The sequence below is a fragment of the Myotis lucifugus genome, unplaced genomic scaffold (assembly GCF_000147115.1).
Source record: "Myotis lucifugus unplaced genomic scaffold, Myoluc2.0 scaffold_3, whole genome shotgun sequence".
NCBI lineage: Eukaryota > Metazoa > Chordata > Mammalia > Chiroptera > Vespertilionidae > Myotis > Myotis lucifugus.
In genome coordinates, this window is record NW_005871051.1 from 11,499,915 (window position 1) to 11,525,568 (window position 25,654).

Sequence of the window (25,654 nt, forward strand, 5' to 3'; positions counted from 1 at the left end):
AAAAAAAAACACCCAAAAATAAACACAAAAAGACAACAAAATTCCTGCTGATAGGTGCCTATCAATAGGCTACAAAGGTACCATTCCAATAAGGACATGTCAAGAGCTGTACTTTTGCTGCAACTTTAAGATAAGAAAAGACGTAGTGACCAAGTCAATCCTGGGGCGCACTGACCCTAACTGAGATCTCTGAAGACACACAGCTGGGACATGGGATTGATGTTAAACTCAGTGTTTCCGGAGGTGAATCAGAGTAAACAACTCTGACTTTGAGGGCAAAGTCTCTGATTAGCAGCTAATCCAGCTGGGATACGGGTTACCATGATCTCAGAGAAATCCTGGGCAATACATGGGCCTCGACGTGTGACTGCTGGTTGCAGATACTTAAGGAAGAGACTGACCAGCTCGGCATCTAACGCCTGTGCTGCTTACTGTTCTCCTCTGCAAAGTGGAAAAATAGAGGGTGGACTGAAATAGCCTCAGGGGTCCCTTTGTTTCTGTCTACAATTTTCTTTTTAAATTAAATGGAACCTTGCCACCCAATGGCTGTCCACTGGATCAGGGGTCTGCAGACTACACTGGCCCATGGACCCAATCCAGGCCGCAGCCTAGTTTTGTACATAGTTTGATTGAAACGCTGCCACACCCATTCTAGAGGCTAATTATCTGCGACTGCTCTCAGGCCACCAAGTTCAGTAGCTGCTTAGCTTTGAAAAGGCTGTATATTCACAAAGCCTGAAATGTTTATTGTCTGACAATTTATAGACAGTGTCTGCTGAGCCCTGAACTAGATGATGAGCAATGAATTCATATACTTCCAAAGAGCACTGATGTTTTGAGCCCAGGGAGGGAAAGTGGTCATTTGACCACAGAGCTCACGGCATCTTACACTTACTTGGGCAAACCTTTAATACAAGCAGCCAAGTCCTTGGTCATGAAGCCAGCCTCGATGGTCTCCACACAGACGTCTTCCAAAGCCTTTGCAAAGAAGCCGAGCTCTTTGTTGTTATCGAGCTTGGCTCTGTGTGCTAACCCCCTGGTCCAGGCAAAAATGGAAGCTGAAAGGGCAAAAAACAAGCACACACACTTCAATCATACCAGCCAGACATATTCCCAATGTTTCAGTTCCCAAAGATAGAAGTGGTTTTTGTTTTTTAAATTTAGGTGACTGACTTCATCAGTTGCTCTCCTCAAGCACTCTAAATTTTAGGAGAGTTAGAAATATTTCACTGAATAGAAACTTAAAAATCTGCATGTTTGTAGGAGAAATGCTTTGGGTTTTGTTAGAGCTGCAAGGAAGCACATTTTCACTGTGTGGAAGTAGCTTGAAGCTTAAGGCACTTACTGATTTGCAGAAGGTCACAATCTCTTCTATCTCTTGTCTATATTGGTCTCCCCTCCTCTCTCTCTCTCTCTCTCTCTCTCTCTCTCTCTCTTTCTTTCTTTTATCCTCACCTGAGGATATGTTTAGAGAGAGGAAGGGAGAGAGAGAGAAACATCGATCGGTTGCCTCCTGTACATACCCTGACTTGGGATCAAACCCGCAACCTGTAATCTCTTTTGAATGTGTGCTATCCTTGAAGCATGGTTAGAAGGATCTATTTGTGTGGCTCTTAGATTCTTAGCCATATGTGACATTTCAATGCACCAAAGGGAAAGGAAAATGCTGTTGATAACATTCTCCTCTATGATATGTACTGTCCCTCCAAGTGAAAAAGCATATATTGCGTATATTTTAAGAAGCATGTTAAAACAGCTCCCGTTAGGGGAACAGGTCAGCCGTGTGGTGGTAATTTTACACACAAAGCATCTGGCAGCCAAAGGAACACGTCGGAGTCCCTTTTGGATCTCCACTCTCTGGCTGGATGTCAGTGTAGCAGTTATTCACTCTCTCACCAATGGGATTGGTAGATGTCTCCTGCCCCTTCTGGTGCATGCGGTAGTGACGCGTTACAGTCCCGTGGGCAGCCTCTGCTTCCACCGTCTTGCCATCTGGACAAATCAGCACGCTGGTCATCATGCCCAGAGAGCCATAACCTGTAAGTGGAAGAGCATGAAGTACTGGCTTCAACTGCATGGAGAGCCCCGGGTTGCTCAGGTATGAGAGCAAATGACTTCATCTTCACGGCTCCCGGGAAGCCAAACAAACATCATAGTCCTTTTCCTGCACTTACTGATCTCGGGGGACTCAGGGTCTGACTGTCTGCATTCCACCCTAGTTCTGTGACTTCCTAGCTACTGTGGCTCAGTTTTCTAACCTATGAAATGGGAATAATAAAACATCTACTTAATCGGCTTGTTGTACGAATTAGATGAATACACGTATGTGCAGGAGTAAACACGAAATTTATTTGTTCTGTAGGATGGCACCTGCCACAGAGGAAGAGCCCAGCACATTACTGCTATTCTTACATGCAGATGCCTCCCTGTTCTGGGAGAATAAGCACCAGTGAGCTGTGTTCTGCCATCAAGCTGCTCAGACTCACTGGGGCTGGTAAGAAAAGGCAGGTAAAGAGAGGATGGGGTGGATCCAAGAACATTCCACTCGGCCTTACTCTAACAGCCCCACCAAAATAATTCTACTCTGTGGTTTCCTATTCTGGGAACCTATTATAACTTTTAAGTCCATGCAACTGACTTTTCTTCGTTTATCACTCTTTTACACTTGATTTCAAAGAACACCTTTCTCCACTTTTGCTATTTCCCCAAAGCACCTGAGAAGTTAATACAAATTTATAATGGGCCGTTATTTTTTCTAAATCTGAGAATAAGTAAATAAGCATAAATAATTTCTTAAACTCATCTTTGACACAGTTAGAAATTCCTGTGCAGGTTACGAGTTCCTATCATGTCACTGTGTTGGTCTGAGGCTTCAGCAAATTCTCAAACACTGACTGACTGGAGAAGTAAGTGCAGGACACTTCACTCTCCATGGTGAGTTTGCCTATGCGGTAACGCTAGGAGACACCAGTTGGTATCACTGTCAAAATAGAAGCCGTAGGTGAAATGTTTGGTGTGAGGCCAAAGTAGCTCATTCCCCCAGAGAAGAATAACGTGAAGACAGCCGGCTGCCTTTTCATCTGTTTAGCTGCCTTGAGGTCACACTTATCTGGGGGCTCTGCCCAGACAGCCTTGGTTCCAGGCATCCTATCAGTGTGCTCCTGGCCACTGCCCTTCAGAACTCCCATTTCAGAGTCTTTTGAACCCCTGTAACTGACATGTGCCTTTGGAATTTCATCCTAAATCCTCTCTTCTTGCTGCCAGGAGGCTATGCAGAAATGATGGAATGATCTGGGTCCCTTACAGAGAACTCTGAGGACAAGGACGTCCCTTACCCACCATGGAGTCATCACAAAGGAACACTCCTTCCTCTCCTGCATCCTGAGGATTGGAGCTACAGGAGAGCAAAGGGTGCGCAACTCATTCATCTGAGATCACAGTGGCCTTTAACTGCATTGACCTACTGATTTTAAAACTGATAAGAGATGTTTAACTTTTTCATAAGGGAAAGGAAAAGTAGTACTTCCTGGGAAAAGCAAACATAATTCAAGTCGACACAAACATTCACCAGGGGAGTGTCAAGCTGACACTGAAATTGAAGGGCCACTTGGTGCTGAGGAAATCAAGGGAAGGAGTGTCTGTTGATGACACTGGACACATTTCTGAATTTCTATGAACAGCCCTGGGCTTCGCTGCTCAGTTCCTCTGTGTGTCAACCTAAGTAGTGAACACGCACAGAGCAGCCTTCAGGGCTGGCTGAAAGGGCATGAGTAGCTCCTGCTGCCAGACGAGTGAGCCCTTGGATTCCTTTTCAACCCTTTGTTCCTGCTGTGCTAGCTGATGCCAATCAACTGTTGAGAAATGAGGAATGGTGTCTAGTGTCTGTTTCCCCGCTAGTGGTCTGTTTACTTACGTACCCTCAATACCTTCACCTTAATAATAGTTGTTATTGCACCAAGACAACAGTGGTTCAAGCTCAGTAAGTACAGTGAACAGGGAAGGGTCCTGGAAAAGCAACTGCAAGACCTGGATCTCATCCCGGCTGTTTCTCACGGGATGTGTGCCTACAATGACTGCCTCAGTTTCTTCATTTGTGAAAGGAGGAAGAGAAAGAGAAGAATAAAGAGAAGAGGAAGAAATAAAGAGGAAGGGAGGGAAGGAAATAGAAAGGAAGAAAAGAAAGAGAGAAAGCAGTTGGACTAGATAAAAAATTTCAAAATTCCCTTCTAGCTTCCAGCTTCATGTATTTTGAGGCTATGTTTTTAGGGGAAGAAACATTTAGGATTGTTTTAAAAAATGAAAAAAGAACGATGAGCTCTTGGAGAGATCCCCCTTGGTTATTAGACTGCCCAGGCCCCTCACTTTAACCCTCCTTGCCAAGTGGCCTAGCTTCTCACATTCTCAGGGGGGAAATAAAGGCAGGAAAGGGAGTGATTTTCAGACCAGGCAGTTGGGCTGCCTGTTGGAGGCACTGAAACTTCAAGTGGGGAAACTGTGTTAACACATCCAAGGCTGGAGCCCAGAGTCTCAACCACTGAGCCACTTCCGGTGCGACCCTGAGGAGTAGCTGCCCCAGTCGGAGCCCAACTTCCTCTTCGGTCAGCTGAGCAGAGGGGCCTGGGTGCCGGGCAGCACTCACATTTCCTGGCTTTTACAGACAGGGCTACAGAATCCTTCTTCCTAAACCGGAAGACGACGGTGGCATCGCCCACCTGCCGCAGGGCCCGCTCCACCTCTACTTGGTGCCCCCGCTCCTTACCCTGGGCCACGGAGTCGGACTGCACGTCGCCGTCGTAGTTTTTACAGGCCCAGATGAAGCCCCCCTCCGACTTCATGGCTTGGGCCACCATGTCATCGATGAGCCTGTGCTCATACCAGATCTTCTGGGCCTCAAACTGGGATTTGTACTGCCTGGGAAGGAAGAGAGACAAGAACAAAAAAGGAGGAAAACTGGTTTTGTGAGGGGCGTCATGTGCTTCTGAAGGGGGGCTGAGGGGTGGGGCTGGAAGCAGCATTTTCAGTGGAAGCAGCACAAACTGAGGAACCTGATACACGGGCTCAAACCCCCGCCCAATCGTTGTCAAGCTGTGCAACCACTCTGGAGAGATGTGCGAACTAAGCCAGACAGGGCTTTCCCAAGCACTGCTTTCACAGTTTTCAATACACTGCTGGTCAGATTCTTGCGATTCGGCTTACTTTAAGAATGTAAGGGGTGGGGTGGGGGGAAGACCACTCTATTGCTTGATATCCTTCAGGAAACTAGGACAGCTTCCAGGCTTAGGACATGGGCAGCAGGAAGAGGAATTAAAATGTCTCATGAAGGAGATGTGCAAATTGTGGCCTGGCCTGAACACTTGCACCTAAAAGGCAGTTAAAATTTAACCCATGCTCGCATGTTGTTGAATCTACAGTTGTTATAAATGTAGGTGTCAGCCCAGGAGGCTACTAAAGCAGAGTTTTCAATCACGGCAATGGGTTTCAGGCAGAATAGAAATGGGCCCCACTCAGAAACTCAGGCTCGAAAAATGAGAACTATCAGTAACAGGGCACCTTTCTTCAAACAATACATAATTCTGGCTCTGAAAAAAAAATGTGGGACCCAGATTTGAGAACACGTTTATCTTTGAAAAGCAACTTAGAGTGATTTTGTTTCACTCCCATTAAATCTGTTTCGCTCTTGACTTTATGGGATAGTGATGGTTTTCACTCAGTTTTCCGCAGAACCAAAGGGATAAGTATGCAAATTCCATACTATAGATGCCAGTGTGAGAAAAAGGAAGGAAAAAAGAACTGTAGTTACTTCTCATAGATCTCCTGAAAGATGTCTTTAAAACGCCCATCATATTTCTTCAGAATAGTGTTTTTGGTGCTCAGGTACAAAGGCCAACTCTTGGACAAAGCCATCTGGAAAGAACTGTGTGCGAACTCTTTGATTGACTTATCTTGATTGTACATCCCCATGGCAACACCACCACCCTCTGTGGGGAGACACCAAAGAGAGAAAAAAAGAGAAATGGGGTACAGTTGTAACAAGTTTAAATCCACTCACAACCACAAATCATCCAATTCCCAGCTCCCATGTCTAAGCCCAGGCTTCAAAAAGTCCCAGCCAGGCTCCCAACTTGAATATCCCATGAGCTCCTGAGGCACAGAATAGGCGGGAAGTCAGGCATAGTTAAGAACATTCTAAGTTATTTTAAAAGGGCAATAGATGATATAAAGAGATATGGTTTTTAGGAAGCTGAAGACACTGAAATACAAAAATCCACTGATATGAACCAGAGCTATACTCAAGAAAGGATGAATAAATTTTAAACTGTCCTTTCATACTTTTAAATTTTCAAATCCAAGGTACATGCCCTTGACCGGAATCGAACCTGGGACCTTTCAGTCCGCAGGCCGACGCTCTATCCACTGAGCCAAACTGGTCTTGGCCATTCTAAGTTATTTTAAAAGGGCAATAGAGATGATATAAAGAGATATGGTTTTTAGGAAGCTGAAGACACTGAAATACAAAAATCCACTGATATGAACCAGAGCTATACTCAAGAAAGGATGAATAATTTTTAAACTGTCCTTTCATACTTTTAAATTTTCAAATCTGTATTTTAAACTCTAAGTGTGCATTCAATCCTCAGCCAGAGAATGAAAATTCTTGTAATTCCCTGGAGGATACAGACAGTTCACATTGTCATTGGTAGAAAAAGTTAGGCTACATGTAATCACTGGTGTTTCACAACTCTTGTTAGTTGAACTTTGTTATTGCTGAAAGACAGAACTTGAATTCATTCCACTATCCAGGGCCAACTTGGGCACAGAATGTGAAAGGTGCTGAAAGCCACAGAGCTAGGTTCCATGAAAATGACAAGGCCCATGGATACAGAGAACAGACTGACAGCTATTGGAGGGCAGGGGGTTGGGGGCTGGGTGAGAAGGGTGAAGGGATTAAGCAAAGAAAAAAGAGAAAAACTCATGCACACAGACAACAGTATGGTTATTGCCAGAAGGAAGGGGGCAGGTAGAAAAAAATAAAGGGGGGATGAATGGTGATGGAAGGAGACTTGATTTGGGGTGGTGAACACACAACATACAGATAATGTATTGTTGAATTGTACACCTGAAATAGGTATAATTTTATTAACCAATGTCACCTCAATAAATTCAATTAAAAAGGATTATTATTTAGAGGAAGCAAGGAAAACAAAAGCTAGGTAACTTTTGCATTTTTGTTTGCGTGAATGCTTTTAATAACTTCAATAATAGAGAAAGAGGGTCCCCTGTTTTGAGTGGAATTCACCATAATGGACCTTTTGAAGCAAGAGAATGTTGGGCAAGAAAAGGCAAAAAACAAATGTTCTACTTCCACAGAATAAATACGCAGATGGGCAAGAAGAACATTTCAGCAAGTATATAACACAACCGTTTTTGTCTTTATTTATTTATTTTAATTGATTTCAGAGAAGAAGGGGGAAAGAGAGAGAGAGAGAGAGAGAGAGAGAGAGAGAGAGAGAGAAACATCAATGACAAGAATCATTGATCGGCTGCCTCCTGCACACTCCCTACTGACTGGTTGCCTCCTGCACACCCCCTACTGGGAATCAAGCACGCAACCCAGGCACGTGCCCTTGACCGGAATCGAACCTGGGACCCTTTGGTCCGCAAGCCAATGCTCTATCCACTGAGCCAAACCAGCTAGGGCTATTAACGTTTAATTTATATAATTCGTGCACAACAGACTCCTACCAACCTTCCCTTTGTGATTTAAAAGAAATGCCTATTTATCAACCTGTCTGCCTATATGCATTTCCAATTGGGAGGCTAATCCCTCTTCTGCCCTTATCCAGGCGAGGAGGCGTGGAAGCCAATTACTTTTTTATTCAGATTTAAGGTCCCGTAGTAATGTTGTAGATTCAGGTTGCACTTTTAGGCAGCCACACAACAAACTTTAAACAACCAGAAATAATGCTGTCTAAACGATGTGTGAAAACATGATCATGATGAACTTTAATTACATACCTTCAAAGTTATGTACCACGTATGTCTTTTTTGGGGATCCATCACTTGGCGTGTAGGTTATCTCTACTTTTCCAGGCCCGGGAACAACAAAATCAGTTGCTCTGTACTGTGTAGGGGGAAGAGAGGGAGAGGTATTAAAACTAAAACAACTATTCCAACAAGGATTACAAAGAATAGGGGAAAAAATCATAGGACAGAGTTGGAAGACACCTAGATAAATAGCACAGTGTAGCTCAACCTTCTTTTATTTCAGAGATGGGGATGAGGAGGTCCACAGAGTCCCTGAAGCTAATCAGTGGTAGCACACGTTAAAGATCAGTATTTATTGGGTGCCTACCACGCACAGGGCAGTTTTCTGAGCACTGGTATGGAGAGGAGTGAGAATTAACCAAGTACTTTCCCTTACCAAAGTGGGCATAGATAAACATGCTATCGGAGGGCAGAGGAAGAGACATGACGTGACCTGGAGGTCAGGGAGGTCTTCCTATAGGGGGTGATATTATACTAGTTGTGGTATTGGAGATGATGAAGAGCGAATGCCTTGTCCTCACTATAGGACAGATGCTTTAAGTGAGTAACCAGTTCGTCTTATTATCTCACTTGATTCTTACATCTCTCTTACAAGGAAGGGACTGTGCTGTTGTGGAAATATACATCTAGGGCAGTGGTCGGCAAACTGCGGCTCGCGAGCCACATGTGGCTCTTTGGCCCCTTGAGTGTGGCTCTTCCACAAAATACCGGCTCTTCCACAAAATTCTGACTTCTGCGCATGGGCCACAAAGTTTCAATTGCACTGTACGTGCACGCCCCCACGTGGTATTTTGTGGAAGAGCCACACTGAAGGGGCCAAAGAGCCGCATGTGGCTCGCGAGCTGCGGTTTGCCGACCACGGATCTAGGGTCAAAAGACTTGGGATCTGGTCCTTGGACCTTCAGAGCTGTCTCTTCATGATTATCGTCACTGCTGACGCCTCGCCCAGAACTTGTCCATATGAAGCAACCATCCTGGAAGCAGCTGCGAAGGTTGGTGGCCCTTAGAAAAGGGCGGTCTGAGGAAAGCCACCTCTCTCGTGGGCATGAAGCTGCTCTAGTGGGGAAATGTGCGCAGCCTGCACTAGGCACCTGTTAAGTCTTTGCTGCATTGTGCCTTCTTCAATGACATACAAGACTAGTTTCAGTCAGGTACCAGCATCCTTTGGTTGTTTGTATAGAGCAATACTAATGAAAGCTGGTAAAAGCTGTCAGATAACGATGAAGGCTCACTTTTAGGTAGCCACACAATAAAAATCAAGCATGCAACCCAGGCATGTGCCCTTGCCTAACATATACAATCCTCTGACATATAAAATCCTCTACTATGGTAATTTATTCTGTTTTCAAAAGGAAGAACCGAGGCACCAAGCACCATGTATGCTTTGTAGATGTTTATGCATATTCACACGATCAGGGGATCAACCAGAGGTTTAGAATTTTCAATCTGGACTTTAACAAATAGAATGATCAATCATTCTTCCAAGTGACTAATGCCAAGTAATAATAATAATAACAACAACAACAACAGACAAAAATAACATCACTGAACTCAAAAGAACTTAGAGGGGTGTTCCTAGAAGTATATGTGTGTAGCACTCCCATCTACACTCCCTGTCCTGGCCTCTGGTAGGTACCTGTGAAGGGACAGGCCAGGATGGAGGCATAGTTTGAGCCACAGGATAGAACAAAGGGAGTGACCTGGTGACTGACCTGGTGACCCCGTCCCAGGAACAGATGGCGGTCTGCCCTGGCCAGACTTTCAAGAACAGCTATATACACCAAAGCCTCTGGATTTCAGAATTAGGGACGCTTGTTTTCAGGGTCTTTTAAGACATACACTACTTTCTATGAAACTCTGCATGCCTCAGTTTCAACATGAAATTTTGATTTTGTTTGGTTGGCTGGTTTTCTGTGTAATTTGGCAGCCAGCCTACTTGTACAGAAGTACAGAAATGAAACTTTCTTTTCCAAGTAGGAAAAAAACTGTTTTAAAGCGACTGTTTTCAACTACTGGGTTAGTTTTTTCCTTTTATGTATGAAATGACCATGTTTCATATAATCTTTGGTGGTCCCCAACCCTGCCTGCACTTAGAATCACTTGGGGAGCTTAAAATGCCTGAATTCCATTGGATTCAGATTCATCGGATCTCAAGTATTGGAATTAAAACAGAACAACACATTTTTTTTTAAATGCAAAATAAAACAAACACCAAAGAAACCTATAAAAGGATCCTTTTAGAGCCAAGGTTGAGAATTACTGATTTGGTTGAAGCACAGGAAATTATCCATACAAAAAATGTCAATATTATATGGTTTAAATTAACAAAAAGATAAAGAAAAAAAATACGTCTGAAAAAATCATGTGTGTTGAGACAGATGCCTCTCTTACTGTATTTACTTCTACCTAAATGTGTAAATATACAGATATATATTTCTCAATTGTTTAATGGGAGTAGTCACCAAAAGATAAGCATAAAACACATGTAAGGAGTCACCAAATGGGAGTAGTCACCAAAAGATAAGCATAAAACACATGTAAGTAAGAACTTCTGGGCAGCCAAAGGCCATGAAGAAAGAATGGAAAATCAAATTCTGCCGCATGACTTACCTGATCCCCATACGCATGACGACCTATGATGATGGGTTTCACCCATCCGCTCACAAGCCGGGGGATGTTTTTGCAGATAATAGCTTCCCTGAAGACAGTACCACCCAGAATATTTCGGATGGTGCCATTGGGCGACTTCCACATTTGTTTCAACTTGAACTCCTCAACCCTCTTCTCATCGGGGGTGATGGTGGCACACTTGACGCCAACGTTGTACTTCTTTATAGCTTCTGCGGCATCCTTGGTGACCTGGTCGTTGGTGGCATCACGATTCTCGATGCCTAAATCATAGCTGGGAGGAAAAAACCCAGACAGAGTGGTGGGTGACGGAGGGTGCTACCATTCTGTCTGTCTGTCTCTGCATGGTGCTGGCACACAGAGCTTGCCCTGCAGAAAGTGAAGGCTCTCCGTATACCTACATCTGCCACGTTTCAGCATGAATGTACCCGAGACACAGAAGACGGTGCCAACTAAAAGCAGCCCTGAGAGGCTCGCTGGCTGGGCCCTGGCTCCCTGTGCTGCAGTGGGAGGCTGTCTGGAAGGAAACTGAATGGAAACCATTGTGCTTTGCACCTTTGCCAGCTTTCACCATATAGAGGCAATAACAGCGCTGGAGCAACCCTTTGGCAGACTTCCATATAATTAACATAAAAATGCAACACCAAGCACCACCTTAGCAAATTGTTCCTTAGTAAATACTGTGCTCTAAAAATAAAGGGGTCAGAGTTGGTTAAAATTTTTGTTTCTTATATTTGATATTCAAGTAGTGGGATTTATAAATGTGACATTTAGTGACAAAAAACTAATGAATCCTTCGTTAATGCCAGGTAGTTATATGATGAACCTTTCCCTAATTCTTGGGTAAGTTTCTCTGTTCTGGACACAAGCCTGCAGTTTACTGGATAAGTAATGGAATCAAGCAACGGTTTTATATACCCCAGAGAGCTAGAGTTTGGTACACCAACACCCAGACTGCCAGTGATTCAGAGCTGAAGAGGATGTTGGTTGTTCACAGAGCACAGACAATGATTGTAAGGTTTTATCTAAAGTATGGAATAGTTTGTCCAAAATAGGAAAAACAAAACAGTAATGTGACTATTCTGTTCTCCAAGGTTTTGAAGTTTTTCAGCTTTCGTAACTTGCTGAACCACAGAGCCTCTACATTTCTTTTTAGTTCTTGTATTTCCTTTCCTTAGTTATCCCAACTCATGATGCAAATGCAGAGGCAGCAATCTTAAATTTCCAAATAAAAACAATTCCAGCTCTGGCTGGTGCCTCTCAGTGGTTAGAGTGTTGGCCTGTGCACCGAAGAGTCTCAGGTTTGACTCCTGGTCAAGGGCATGTACCCCTGGGTTTGGGGCTCACTCCCTGCTCCCCGTCAGGCACGAGTAGGAGGCAACTAATAGCTGTGTATGTTTCTCTCTCTCCCCCACTTCCCCTCTCCCTTCCACCCCCTGAAAAGCAATGGAAAAAATATCCTTGGGTGAGGATTAACAACAACAACAACAAGAACTCCAGACTGCTTTGACCTTAGCTAATTCATATAAATGTAACAGAGCACAAACTCCCTTATCTCCTGGCACAGGAAGTGCTGAGTATCTGCAAACATCTACTCCTAACTCAAACAAGAAATGCAGTCAGCAGTGCTCATGATCATAGGAACGCTTTTTCAGCAGGAGAGACTAGCATAGCAGTACATGCCTGCCATTTCTGCTTCTCTTCTTAACCTTTCTAAGAGAAAAAGAATAATGGCCCGGACCGCAGTCCAGTCTGCAGAAAACAAAACAAATTAATTCCTCCACTCCCCTCAAAAAAGAACCAGTCACGTAATAATAGCAATTTTAGAACAGCTTACAACTTGTTTGAACCTCTAAACATTCTTTGGTCTATAGCCAGTGACAGTTTTTTTCTGGGCCTAAGGACTATCGTTTAAAACTCCTTCTGTCTCTAGGCTACGGAGGCTCAAAGCATCTTTGTAACTATTCTACTGGCAAGAGCTCTGCACACTCACCTGAAACAGGAGAGCGCTGGTAAAAATGCTTCTTTAAACCTACTTGGATGATGTTTTTTATGCTTCATTTCCTGTATGTTTTATTGACCTCTGCAGGTATTTGCTCCATCTTGTGGTTGCAACAGTGATATTATCAACAGCTTAAGCTTAGAATAATTAAAAAGGGTGTCTAATGACACCATGTAAATTAAGTGTCTACACCCAAGCAAATATAACAGGTCCTCAGGACATAGTCTAATGCATAATTCTGGGTCAAGATATATACACTTCCAGTTGCCACTAGTTTGGCTAAAATGTGAGTCTTCAGTCACTGCACCCTTGGAAAAATTCTGTTTCTATCTAATTCAAATGTTCAAAAAGCATGAGCAAGTTTATGAAAACACAGGGAAAAAATGAGAGCATTGCACACAGACTTTCATATCTGTCTCTGAACACTTTACACACAGGCAAAGGCTCAAGTCTTTAGGACACAAATGTTTAAAGGCATTTGTGACAGGTCGGTGTTTTATTAAAATAACTTTAGGGGTTCTTTCTGTACTATAACTGTATGAAAAGGGCAAAGGCAAGGAATAAAAAGGGGAAAAGGTCCACTGGCTAGTTAAGTAGAAGGATTGAAAATAGGGCATGGCTCAGTGGTTGAGCATCGACCTATGAACCAGGAGGTCATGGTTTGATTCCTGGTCAGGGCACAAGCCTGGGTTGCAGGCTCGATCCCCAGTAGGGGGCTTGCAGGAGGCAGCCAAGCAATGATTCTCTCTCATCATTGATGTTTCTATCTCTCTCTCCCTCTCCCTTCCTCTCTGAAATCAATTAAAATGTGTGTGTATATATATATATATATATATATATATATATATATATATATATTTTGTTTTTTAAAGAGGAAAACAAAAGAAAGTAGAGCTTGAAAGGTCAAAATTTTGTCAACTTCATTTACAGTTTAACACAAGGATGTACCTCTATTATTTCCCCTTCTGCAAATACTTGGTACTGCTCTTGGCGACTGATTTATTACAAATAAAACCTTTATAGGAAACAGAGGCTTGGAAAGACCTGAGAATCACGTTGTTCCCATTATACTTCTTGTCTTCTGAATTACAAGTCCAGTATATCTAGCAATGTCAAATTTAAAAAGAAGACTGATTGGCAACCCAACTGGCATGGCTTAGTGGTTGAGCGCTGACCTATGAACCAGGAGGTTATGGTTCAATTCCAGGGCTGGACACATGCGTGGGTTGTGAGTTCAATCCCCAGTGTGGGGGTGGGGGGCATGCAGGAGACAGCCAATCAATGATTCTCTCTCATCATTGATGTTTCTATCTCTCTTTCCCACTTTGAAATCAATAAAAATATATTTTAAAAATAGTAAGATTCATTGGCACATATTCAGGCACTCTTTCCAGGCTTTATTCAAAGGATTCAGCTGTATCTATGTAAAAAAGCTAGTTATATCCTGAAATCCCTTAAGATTATACTTTCTGAGTTTGCGATGTGGAGGAATAGTCATGGGCCACATATACTGCAACGGTCCCATGAAATTATAATGGAGCTGAAAAATTCCCGTCATCTAATGATGTCGTAGCAGTGGTGAAGTTGTAGTGCAACACACATACGTACCATTGTTACAACTGCCTTCAGTAGTCAGGAGAGGTGAGGTGTGTGGCTGAGGAGCCACAGGGGAACAGAACTGTCTCCCCAAAATATGTCTCTTTGGCCTAAGGATCATTTTAGGCTGATTGATTTTAAGGAACAGACATGGGAGAAATTCTAAAAGCCAAGGAGAAGTGACCCCTTGAAAATACATTTACATTCGTAAGGGAACTCTCCATTTGTCCAGGGTGTCTCCCGTTATACCAGGAAGAGGGGGGTGACCTCAGCTCCAGACTCTTATGAATGCAGAGGAGGAAGACCTAAATATGCCTCACACCTTACCCTTGTTTGCGGCTTAACATGGTAACCTCCTATAACTGACCTCCCCACCAACATTTTCTTTTGTCTTCAGCCAAAGACAGTGTTTAAGGTGGTGGCTTCAACCATTCTGGAGAGTTCCTCAGTTTTTTTGAGTCGTTCACACGTATACAGGAGGTACACATATTATTAGACTTTCTTTTTTCCTTTAATCTCTCTTTTATTACTGGGATGTCTCAGCCAAGAACCCGGAAGGGTAGAGGGAAAATTATTTTTCTTCTCCTACAGAGCAAAAGACTGTATCACAGAGCCTAGGTGTGTAGTGGGCTACGCCATCCAGATTTGAGTAAGCACACGCTATGATGTTCGCACGACAGAACTGCTTAACCACACATTTCTCAGAATGTGACCCTGTCATTAAGTTGCACATGACTGTAATTCATTTACCTGTGCAGATCCAGGTCCACATAAGGAAAAATGAGTTTTTCTTTAATCAACTCCCAAATGATTCGTGTCATTTCATCTCCTTGCATCTCTACCACTGAACCGCCATGGATTTTTTGAGACATTTTCACTAAACCTTTAAAAAGAAGAAGAAGAAAAAAAAGAGAAGATACATATCTTGTCATTTATTTCATTACTAGAGGCCCAGTGCATAGATTCATGCACATGGAAAGGAAATTAATTAGAAGGTGGCCGGCGGGGCGGGACTGGGTGAGACAGGCCGGACACACCCTGGAGTCAACCTCCCTTGGTCCCTCCCTGGCCGGCCGCACCTGGGGCAGCGCCAGGGCTTGAAGGATGTCTGCGGGGGTCCCTCGGCCTGGCCTGTGGGGGATCAGGCTGAAACCAGCAGTCTGACATCCCCTGAGGGGTCCGAGAGAGCGAGAGAGCACTCTGCAAAGTTGCTGCTGAGCAGCAACTCCTGCATTGAGTGTTGCCCCCTGGTGGTCAGTGCACGTCATATCTACCAGCCGGTCAGCCGGTCGCTTAGCCTTTTATATATATAGATAGTGTTACCCGGACTAAAGAGATCCCTTTGTCTGCATGCATCAAAGCCCAATAAGAAGCGAACAGGAGTTTGCAGCCAAGAAAGTAAGGGTTTATTACTTGAGGAAGTGGCCCACACCTGGAGTCACAGGTGAGCTAATGCTGAAAGACCCTGAACCATCATGTACTTCAGAGGGTGGATTATATAGGGGGAAAATCATTCATCACGGTGACTAAGGGAGTTAGGGTCATGGTCAAGGTGATGGTCTCTACTGATTGGTAGGCGCTAGGGTAGGGCGTGTTGATCAGTGCATCTGGTCCTGATGTCAGCCATGGTGTCGCTTCATCTGGTTTCACCACTTTTCTGGGTCTGGAGCTAAAATATAACTGAGGCCTAGATGCCATCTTTAGTTTAATTGAAACTCTGTCTCTGTGGTCAAAAGACCCGAGGCCTTGTTCTTAAGATTATTTGATGTTGACCAGAACCTCATAGTCCTGAGGGCTTAATGCTTAAGGGATTGGACATGTAAGGGAGAAGGTGAGTCGGGTGCTGGATGAGGTCAGTTTGAATGAAAAGGAAAGAAAGAAGAAAAGATCATAGTAAAGAAATGAAGTTCCTGCACAGTATCACTAGTATAAAAACAAAATAGAAACATTTGGGGACTACTAAAAGAATAATTCATAGTAGCATGACTGCATGAAAAGCTAATAGTAATTACAGTTACCATTAGCATTGAGCACATTCTCTACATAAAGCATTGTGTTACATGCTTCATGTGTGGTTTGAGTTAACCCTCGCAACAACCCTGAAAGACGGAATTATTTCCTTATTTTACATTTATATAAGAGAAGTAGCTTTCCCAAGGCCACCTGCTAGAGCATCTGGAACCTGCTCCTGTAACATGCCCTCAGTAATGTAATCATTATTCGGTTTGTCCTGGAAAATAAGATTATTTCCACAATATCATGCTTATTTGAACACTTCTATTCAACTCCTCACTATACTGTGCCCTCAAGATGAACAGAATGAGAGCTAATATTTCCCCTCTTTTAAGAGGCTGTTTTGGTTCAAATAACTACCTCAAGGAGATGTAACAAGTTCTTGTGACTTATGTTTAAAGAACTTTTAAGTCTAAAAGTGAAAGATGAAGAATTCCTGGTGGAACTGCTTCCCTAGAGACAATATTAAATACTAAGGATGTGGAGCTAAATACAAGAGTGATTTCTCAATCAGAGAAATCTGTTTATACAAGGTCACTGCTCAGGACCCAAGCATGTCCCTGTCTTCTTCCTCAGTAACCCAACTCCGGTCCTGTTCTGCTGGCTGTTCGTGGGTAAAGGTAAGCTGTCAGTGCGTGGCATAGGGAAGGAGAACTGTTTCAGGAAGAGATGCCATTTTGAGGAACAGGGTGTGGGGGTGCACGCTTTGGAAAAGCAAGACTATGAGGCTTAAAGGAAGGCCCTGTCCTACGCATGTTCTCTGAGAGGCAGAGGACACCCTGAGCCTGCTCAAAGTATCTGTTCCCTTTCCTGATGCACCAGTGGGAAGTTTCCCTCCCCCAGCAACACAATTGCAAATTGCTTTTCCTCCCCTGGATGTATAGCTGACTTTAAAAATTATTAGGTAAAAGGCCTATAAACAGCCTCTCTTGAAAAGTTGAGCTCAAGTAGTTGGCCTTCAAATTAAAGGATGTCGTGATCAGTAGGTGGTAAGCCTTGGTTTCTGTGACAAGCCAGGGTACCTTTCTACCCCCAGGCCCATTTTCACTTCCCAGGTTTGCAATTCTAGAATCCTGCTTATGTTACTATTACTGGGGAACCATCTGGAACTCAAGAAGAATAAAAGAAATGAACAAACTGGTGTGGATGAGTCAATTACTTCCCATTTGTAATTTCAAGTATGATTTACAGTACAGCTTAAAGTACGAGTATATGATTCAGTCACATGGATCCCACTGTGACAACTGTTCTTGCATTTACCACAAAACAAAAAAGAGGCAGCAAACTTATCTTGGTCTTAATACTACATTTCCATGGCCATATTTCTATATAGAATTATGCAAGAGTTATTACTTGGCTATTTTTTCCTGGATGACAAATACAATTAATAGAAGGTCATACACTATACTTGAAATTTCAACACTGAGTGACAATATTTTTTAGTTAATTATTTCCTTCTCAGTTGAAGTAAATGTTTTGAGCAGTGATTGTTCTATATTCACAATGTGTAATTTAAGTATTTCAGGTTTTCCTCACATTACTTAACTAAAATTTTATCACTTGTTAACTAAACAACGGAAGCTTTATTGAAGACCCTGGCTTACTACAATGTAGGACATTATTTTATTTCTTTTAGATTTGAATTCCATGAGGTGGGCTTTAGGCCCCAGTGGATTCACTTGTCTACCCTTGCCCCTCAGATTTCCTATCTCCACCCAAACCCCAACTTCAGAAGGAAGGACTTTTCCACAGGTTGGTTCTTTTGTCTGAAAACAGCCTAATTCTAATCTTCTGACACACTTGTGTAACTCCAGTAAACAAGCCTGGACTAATGTTGACTAGTGTAAGAAAAAAGGGCTGCTCACCCTGTTTAATTTTTCATAAACTCCAAGTTTTTTTTAGCCATTTTTTTTAAAAAGCTGCTTTCATGAACTACAATAATCTCTGGGCAAAAAAATAGTCTCCTGCAGAGAAGACGCTGGAACTGAAAGAAACACGGAAGCAGTCAGTTGCAATTTATTATTGAAAATATTCCTGACTCATTCCCTCGCAATGCCTGCCTCTAAGATATCCAAGACCAATTAAAAGCAGTATTGCCACATCAAAGAAAATACCGAAGGAGAGGAATTGCTAATTCTTACCTTTACCGTGAATCAGTTTCTAATCACTCCAACTCCTCTCAGTCTTGGGAACTCAGCTGAGTGCCGTTTATCTCCTAAAAAAACCCCTAAAAAAACACCCCACAAATCAAACAGGGAATTAAAAAGACAGCACACAAACCCCTCTTGTCAGGAGGATTTAGACGGCCCGGCTTATCTGGTTTAAAGTACAGTGCGGAGTGAACCCAGAGGGGCGAAGGGCAGGGGCAGGTCTGTAGAAACCGTACAATTAAAGGTTAGGGGAGCACCGATCTCTGCGCGGGCACACGCGGGAGGGTGCGTCCGGGTTCGCCGCCCCTTAGCTGGTCTTGAGGTTTGGGGTTCGCCGTCCCTGAGCTGGTCCTGAGGTTTGGGGTTCGCCGTCCCTGAGCTGGTCCAGAGGTTTGTACGCCCTTAAGTGACGCAGCGACCAGCAGGTTCTTGGCCTGCCTACGTCCTTGTGGCCCTTGTGCAAGAGGCTTGCAACGGCAGCTGGCCCCGATCCTCCTTCCTGGTCTCCACGCCCACTCCTTCCCTCTCGGGTGCCGGACCTTTAAACCGGCGTGGGGAACCGGCCAGGGAACGCCTACCCCAGAACTTGAGATCGCTCCATCCCCCACTCCGCCCGCCCCGCAAACGGGTGCTGGGGCTCCTCCCACCCCATGCCCCCCAAGCGGGGGCATTCTCCCCGCCGTCTGAGTTCGCAGCACACGCGCCCAAGTCGTCGGGTCCCACCTTTCTTTGTACTTGGTTCCCCTGGCCGCACGTTTTTTCCCCCTAAACCCACGACTCAGTCTTCTAGGTGTCTTTGCAATTTCCCGTCGCTCGGTTTTCCTTTCTGCATGCAGACCTGGGCGTCCACGGTCACTGCAGACAACTTTCCGCCGCCCCATTTCACCCTCCCGTGCCCGAGAGCCGGCCTCTGCACATCCAGGCACCTGGCACCCTCTTCCTCCCCACTTCCCTTTCCCACGTGCAATACCTGGATTAATCCCCGGCCCCCTTCTTTGCGACCAGAACTCGCCGCTAAATTCCTTCCTCCAAACCCAAGATCTCTTTCTTCCTTCTCCCCAGCCGTGGGCGGACTCAGAGCCTCCCCTAAAGCCAGGGCCCGGCCGCCCCTCGCAGCCTGCGGTTACCTGCAGGGTCGGGACGCCGGCGATGCGTCGGGGTGGGGCTGGCGCCAGAGCCACTCGCGACCCAACTCACCAGCGCAAACACTGGCAATCCCAGCCGGGTCCCAGCGGTTCGGCGTCTGACACAGCCTCCAAGAAACCCGGGGACAGACCAGCCAGCAGGCGGGGCAGCCTTTTCCTCTTCCCGGCTTTGTCCCCTCCCGGCCCTGCCCCCTCGGCCCACCTCCGGAGCCCCGCCCCCGCCTCGCCACCAATCGCTGCGCGCCGAGCCCTCCGAGGTGGGCGGGGCTAGGGGGTCGGGGCCGATCCCGGGCTTGGGGAGCGAGCTGCAGAGCGTCCTTCTCCGCGCCGGGGCCGGGAGAGGGGCTGCAGCGCCCCCCGAACTTGGCTACGGCTTTTCCTGGTGGGAGGACGCGAATGCCACCTGCAGGCCGGGGAGCAGGGCGCGCTGGGGCTGGTATTCTGAGACCCACGCCGCCCAAGAGCACCCTGGGCTTCGTGACAACCTAGGGGCAGGAGGAGTGTTTCCAGGGCCACAGTAAAGGCCAGCGGGGAGCCCGAGAGCCTGGGCTAGTCTCCTGCCCGGCGTGCCCCGATGTGCGGTAGTCGGAACCGCCTTTGGCCCAAAGAAGAGTGGTCCAGGCGATGAGCGCGGGTTGCTTTTGGGGGCCACTCCACCCGCAGCTAGCATGCCAAGGATTGGGCAGTTGCACAAGCAGGCATGCCACAGAACATATTTTCTGCCACCACCAATGACTGGGTCTTTACAGAGTCTGTGCCTATATAGTAACACCCACCCCCCTTACCCGCGGTTTCACTTGGGGTGGTTTCAGTTACCTTTGGTCAATTGCAGTCCTGAAAACATTAAATGGAAAATTCCAGAAAAACACCGTTCAGAACTTTTAAATTGCGCATTGTTCTGAATAGCATGATGAAACCTCCAGTCCTCCGGCTCTGTTCCTCCTGAGAAGTGAATTATCCCTTTGTCCCGCATATACGTGCTGTATACTACACAGCTACCCACTCCTTAGTGACTAAGGCTTGTCACTTAGTGGCCTGCTGCTCAATGATCAGATCGACTACCTGATACTGCATCATCCCAGTGCCTGTGTTCAAGTAACTCTTAACTATATAATAAAAGCCTAAGTGACCCTTACAGCAGAACAACCTGAACAACCGGTTGCTATGATGTGCACTGACCACCAGGGAGCAGATGCTCAATGCAGGAACTGTCTCCTGGTGATCAGTGTGCTCTGAGAGGAGGAGCATGACTCAGCCAGAAGCCTGGCTCACAGCTGGCGAGCACAGCGGCAGCGGTGGAAGAAAGCCTCTCCCACCTCTGTGGCAGTGCTAAGGAACAGCGAGCAGGCTGTAAGGAGTGAGGGGCCCTGGGACTGCGAGAGGGCGCAGGCGGGCTGAGGGACCCCCCAGTGCATGAATTTTGTGCACGGGGCCTCTAGTTTATGTAATAATGCCCCCAAAGTCATCCACTTTGGGGGCATTATTATACAGTATATTATTATTGTTCTATTTTATTGTTAGTTGCTGTCAATCTCTTATTGTGTCTAATTTATAAATTAATCTTTATCATAGGTATGGCTGTTTAGGAAAAATGTTTGGTACTATCTATGGTTTCAGACATCCATATGGGGTCTTGGAATTTGTCTCCCCTCCTCCCATAAAAGGAAACTACTGTAATTATAATTACTAATACATTATTACAAATAAACCTAATTGTCATTGCATTAGAAGATAAAGATAATGCAGAGAAGTTAGATAAAGATGTGAGACCTGAGAAACCAGTGGGTTAAAAAAAAAAATCTGTTCTCTTCAGGGAATTATTTTTTGTGTATTCTTTCCTCTCAAAAGCATGGGGGTAAAGGAGCATTTTAGATAGTGATTTGTAGGATAATAACATGCTTGTGTATTGCTGCTGGGATTTCCTGTCCCCAAATTTATTTTTTAAAATTATCTCCAGCATCGGATTATTACAATTACTCTTTGAGGATAAACAGATATAAAGGGCACTGCACAGGTGCATTTTTGACACTAGAGGGCACTGGTATTTTTCCTAAGAGAAAATGAAGAAACGGCACTGTGCTTGATTTTTGAGGCAGATTAACAGAAAGTAGCTGTCACCTCCATCTATTGCTGTAGAAATGATTATAGAAGTGTCTGAGTGTGTATTTCATCTCCAATATGAGACCCAAAGTCACCTGAGATTGTAGCTTTACTCCATATTATATTGGGTTCACATTTTAATTACTGTTTGGCCACTACTAAAAGTATTTATATTCATTCTGGTTGCAGAAAGGATTTAGGGCAGCCTTCAAGATACATACAATATCCTATATAATAAAAGCCCAATATGAAAATTGACTGAACAGAAGAATGACTGGTGGAACAACCGGTCGCTATGATGCGCGCTGACCACCAGAGGGCAGACGCTCAATGCAGGAGCTGCCCCCAGCCTGCAGGCCCCAGGCCAGCCAAGGCGGGTGCCAGCGGGGGCCCCCCAATTGCCCCACCGGTTGCCCCACAGATTGGCCCTGATCGCTGGCCAGGCCTAGGGACCTTACCCATGCACAAATTTTGGGCACTGGGCCTCTAGTAGCATGATAAAAGCCACTGAATATAGGTGAGGAAAATGAAGAAAAGAGAGAATATAGTAAAGAACCTACATTTGAATTTAATCACAAAAAGTATCACAAGGTAAATTTAACCACAAAACGTATTCCATCAAATTCTAAACACTGCTGAAAATGGGCTGCAAATTTGGCTCTAACCCAGTGTGGGAAGGAAGGTAACACTTATGGGAGTGTCAGCATCTAAAACAGTGTTTCCTAAGCCAGTAATATAGGAACTCTGTTATCATTGAAAACATTTTTTGTAGACCCCTAGAATTGACTTATAATATTACTGTATATGCATAAAACTAGATATCTGCTCCTTATGCTGCTACCTTTTATCCTATCTAATAAAGAAGGAATATGCTAATTGACCCTCACACTGTCGCAAAGATGGCGGTGCCCACAGCCAATAAGGAGGGAATATGCTAATTGACTGCCATGCCCTCAAAGATGGTGGTGCCCACAGCCACAAGATGGCTGGCAGGGAAGGGCAATTGGGGGTGAATGGACCAGCAGGGGAGGGCAGTTGGGGGCGACCAGGCGGCAGGGGAGCAGTTAGGCGTCGATCGGGCTGGCAAGGGAGTGGTTAGGGGGTTATCAGGCTGGCAGGCAGAAGCAGTTAGGGGCAATCAAGCAGGCAGGCAGGAGAGCGGTTGGGGCAATCAAGCAGGCAGCAGTCCTCGTATTGTGAGAGGGATATCCCACAGGGATCGGGCCTAAATCGGCAGTTGGACATCCCCTGAGAGGTCCCAGATTGGAGAGGGTGCAGGCTGGGCTGAGGGACAGCTCCCCCCGCCCCCCCCCCCCCCCCAGTGCATGAATTTCGTGCACTGGGCCTCTAGTACAACTATAAAATAACAAATTTATAGACAAAATTACTAGAAACAAAACTATAAAAAATACATTACTTGGCAACATTAAATAAATGTAATAAATGATGTTTGGCTGAAATTAAATTACTGCTTGAAATGTGAATATGAAACCATGGATAAGTGGGGGACTACTGGACATAAAGAAAAAATGTCTACCTCAGCAAGAACTCTGTGAAATACTTAACATATTTAAGAGTCACATTGAGGAAAAGGAGCCTCCAAAGAGAATGAGGCCCAGCCAGCATGGCTCAGTGGTTGAATGTTGACCTATGAATCGGGAGGTCATGCTTCAATTTCCAGTCAGGGCACATGCCAGGGTTGTGGGCTCGGCCCCCAGTAAGGGGCATGCAGGAGGCAGCCAATCAATGATTCTCTCTCATCACTGATGTTTCTATCTCTCTCTCCCTCTGTCTTCCTCTCTGAAATCAATAAAATATATATTAAAAAAGAGAGAGAGAATGAGAAGGATTCTCTGGGGATAGTAGAAAAATCAGCAGAGTCTGATGGGAGCCAAACCAAGAGAAAGTTTCCAAAAAGGAGGGGGGTACTACAGAGAGGGCAAGAAAGACAAAGCCTGAAAATAATTTTGGCAAGTAAGAGGACCTCAGGAAAGCACTTTAAGAATAACAATCCTATCAAAATGATTCTGATAGAAACCAAACTAAAGGGGATTGAAGTGTGAAGGGGAGGTGGGGAATTTTGAAGAAAACTGTTTTCAGAAGGTTGACTGTGAAGAATCCTATATAATAAAAGGCTAATATGCAAATAGACTGAATGGTGGAAAGACCGGTCGCTATGACACGCACTGACCACCAGGGGGCAGATGCTCAATGCAGGAGCTGCCCCCTGATGGTCAGTGCGCTCCCACAGGGGGAGCAGCGCTCAGCCAGAAGGCCAGCTCACGGCTGGAGAGCGTGGTGGTGGGAGCGTGGGAGCGTTAAGGATGTCTTAGGCCTGGGGGGGGGGGGCGGGCCTACGCCTTCAGTCAGACATCCCCCGAGGGCTCCTGGACTGTGAGAGGGCGCAGGCCAGGCTGAGGGACCCCCCCTTCCAGTGCATGAATGTTGTGCACCGGGCCTCTAGTTCTACATAAAATCTTAGCCAACATAATTTTTGATGACTGCATAATTGTTCATTTGATTGTATTACTTTGATGTGGTTTATGTTTATTAAAAGTTTCCTTTTTACTGTTTTAAATAACTGTCACAAACATATTTAGATATACTTTAATTTTACACTTGAATCAGTTTCTTTGGCTAGATGGTTAGAGTTGGAATTGTTGGATCAAAGAATGTAAACATTTTTAAGGTGCTTAACAGATCCATCAAATCAATTTCTCAGAGGGATACACTTATTTATGTTTTCCCATGAAGCACAAGAGAGTGCCAATCATTGCATCCTAGACAGAACTGAATTTCCTGACTTTTAAAAACATCTTTGCATTCTTTATTAAAGGGAACTAGGACTCCTTTGAGAACTGATTGATTCTAGGCCTGGGGTAAAGACAGTTCAAGAAGAGCTGGTATATTTTAGAGTCAGAAAGTAGGGAAGTGGCCTGGCCTGCATGGCTCAGTGGTTGAGCATTGACCTATGAACCAGGAGTTCATGGTTCAATTCCCGTTCATTGCATATGCCTGGGTTGCCGACTGGATCCCTAATGTGGGGCGGGTCGTGCAGGAGGCAGCTGATCAATGATTCTCTCTCATCATTGATGTTTTTATCTCTCTCTCCTTCTCCCTTCCTCTCTGAAATAAAAAATGTATTTTTTTTAAAAAGGAAAAAGAAAGTAAGGAAGTGCTCAAAAGGTGATGGAGGCATGTGCAATGGGTGCAAAAAGTAAAATGAAGCCACATATACTTCTTTTACATTGATGGGTACAGGATAGTTAATAAGCAACATTTCCAGCCTGTAGAGATGGTATGGGGGGGAGGGGACATGAAAATGAGGGGTTCTGTGGTCTGGTGCTCTGGTGCTGCGGTTGTGTGCTGAGGAGTCTGAAAAAGGAGAATACTCTGACATTTCAAAATGCGTGATATTTTAGATGCAAAGAGACAAGATAGGCTCACTTAAGGTAAAGATGAACTGTAATCAAGGAAGCTACAGCCCTAGGAGTGAGTACCCACCATGACTTGCTTTTAGTTAGGAACTTTTATGGTTACTTTTGGCCTCCCCTGATCTTGTCAGGTTTAGTATGTGGCCCCTTCCCCGTCCCTGCCTAGACACTGTGCCAAACGGTTTATGTGCAGTTTTTAGTTAATCCTCCTCCTCCTCAAAAAAAAGTCTATTAAGTGGGTACTATTATATCGGTCCTCTTTTACGGATAAGAGGTCTGGGGCCTAAAGAAATTAGTCATTTGTTTAAGGTCACACGGCTAGTCATTGGCAGAGTCGCCCAAGCATAACAATCTCGGCTGTAGACTTACTAGTAAGTGCTCTCCACTGCACAGTCCAGGCCAGTCCGCGAGAGCACCGAGCGCAGGTACGTGTTACGAGCGCCCGCATCATCGCACACAAACGACACCCGCCGTGCAGCCCGCACCCAACTGGTGACCTGGCGCGCCTGACGCTCACGTGCGCAGTCGCCCGGGCCGCTT

General features: G+C 45.0%; 1 protein-coding gene across 7 annotated transcripts; it reads right to left on the reverse strand.

Annotated features, from left to right (window-relative positions):
• Window positions 1-872: 872 nt before the first annotated feature.
• Window positions 873-25,596, reverse strand: IDH1 (isocitrate dehydrogenase (NADP(+)) 1, cytosolic). 7 transcript variants are annotated; one of them, XM_023760790.1, is made up of 10 exons: window positions 19,563-19,753; window positions 18,427-18,512; window positions 15,705-15,941; window positions 15,023-15,155; window positions 10,657-10,948; window positions 8,017-8,122; window positions 5,801-5,978; window positions 4,760-4,911; window positions 1,897-2,037; window positions 873-1,058 (listed from the first exon to the last, which is right to left on the reverse strand). In XM_023760790.1, exons 3-10 carry the CDS (start codon window positions 15,784-15,786, stop codon window positions 892-894), a joined length of 1,251 nt encoding a protein of 416 aa, XP_023616558.1. In that variant the 5' UTR covers window positions 15,787-15,941; window positions 18,427-18,512; window positions 19,563-19,753; the 3' UTR covers window positions 873-891. The 7 variants fall into 7 exon arrangements, with proteins under 7 accessions (XP_023616558.1, XP_023616560.1, XP_023616559.1 ...); XM_023760792.1 differs by having other exon boundaries at window positions 19,633-19,752; XM_023760791.1 differs by lacking the exon at window positions 19,563-19,753 and adding an exon at window positions 18,672-18,952.
• Between the last annotated feature and the right edge of the window lie 58 nt (window positions 25,597-25,654).

Coding starts and splice junctions, on each gene's coding strand:
- IDH1 (XM_023760793.1), bottom strand. CDS start 25,565: ATGATGCGGGCGCTCGTAACACGTACCTGCGCTCGGTGCTCTCGCGGA. Junction 10,949..15,022: donor GTGGACCTGGATCTGCACAG/GTAAATGAATTA, acceptor TTTTCCTCCCAG/CTATGATTTAGGCATCGAGA. Junction 2,038..4,759: donor GTCCGACTCCGTGGCCCAGG/GTAAGGAGCGGG, acceptor TTCCACTTACAG/GTTATGGCTCTCTGGGCATG.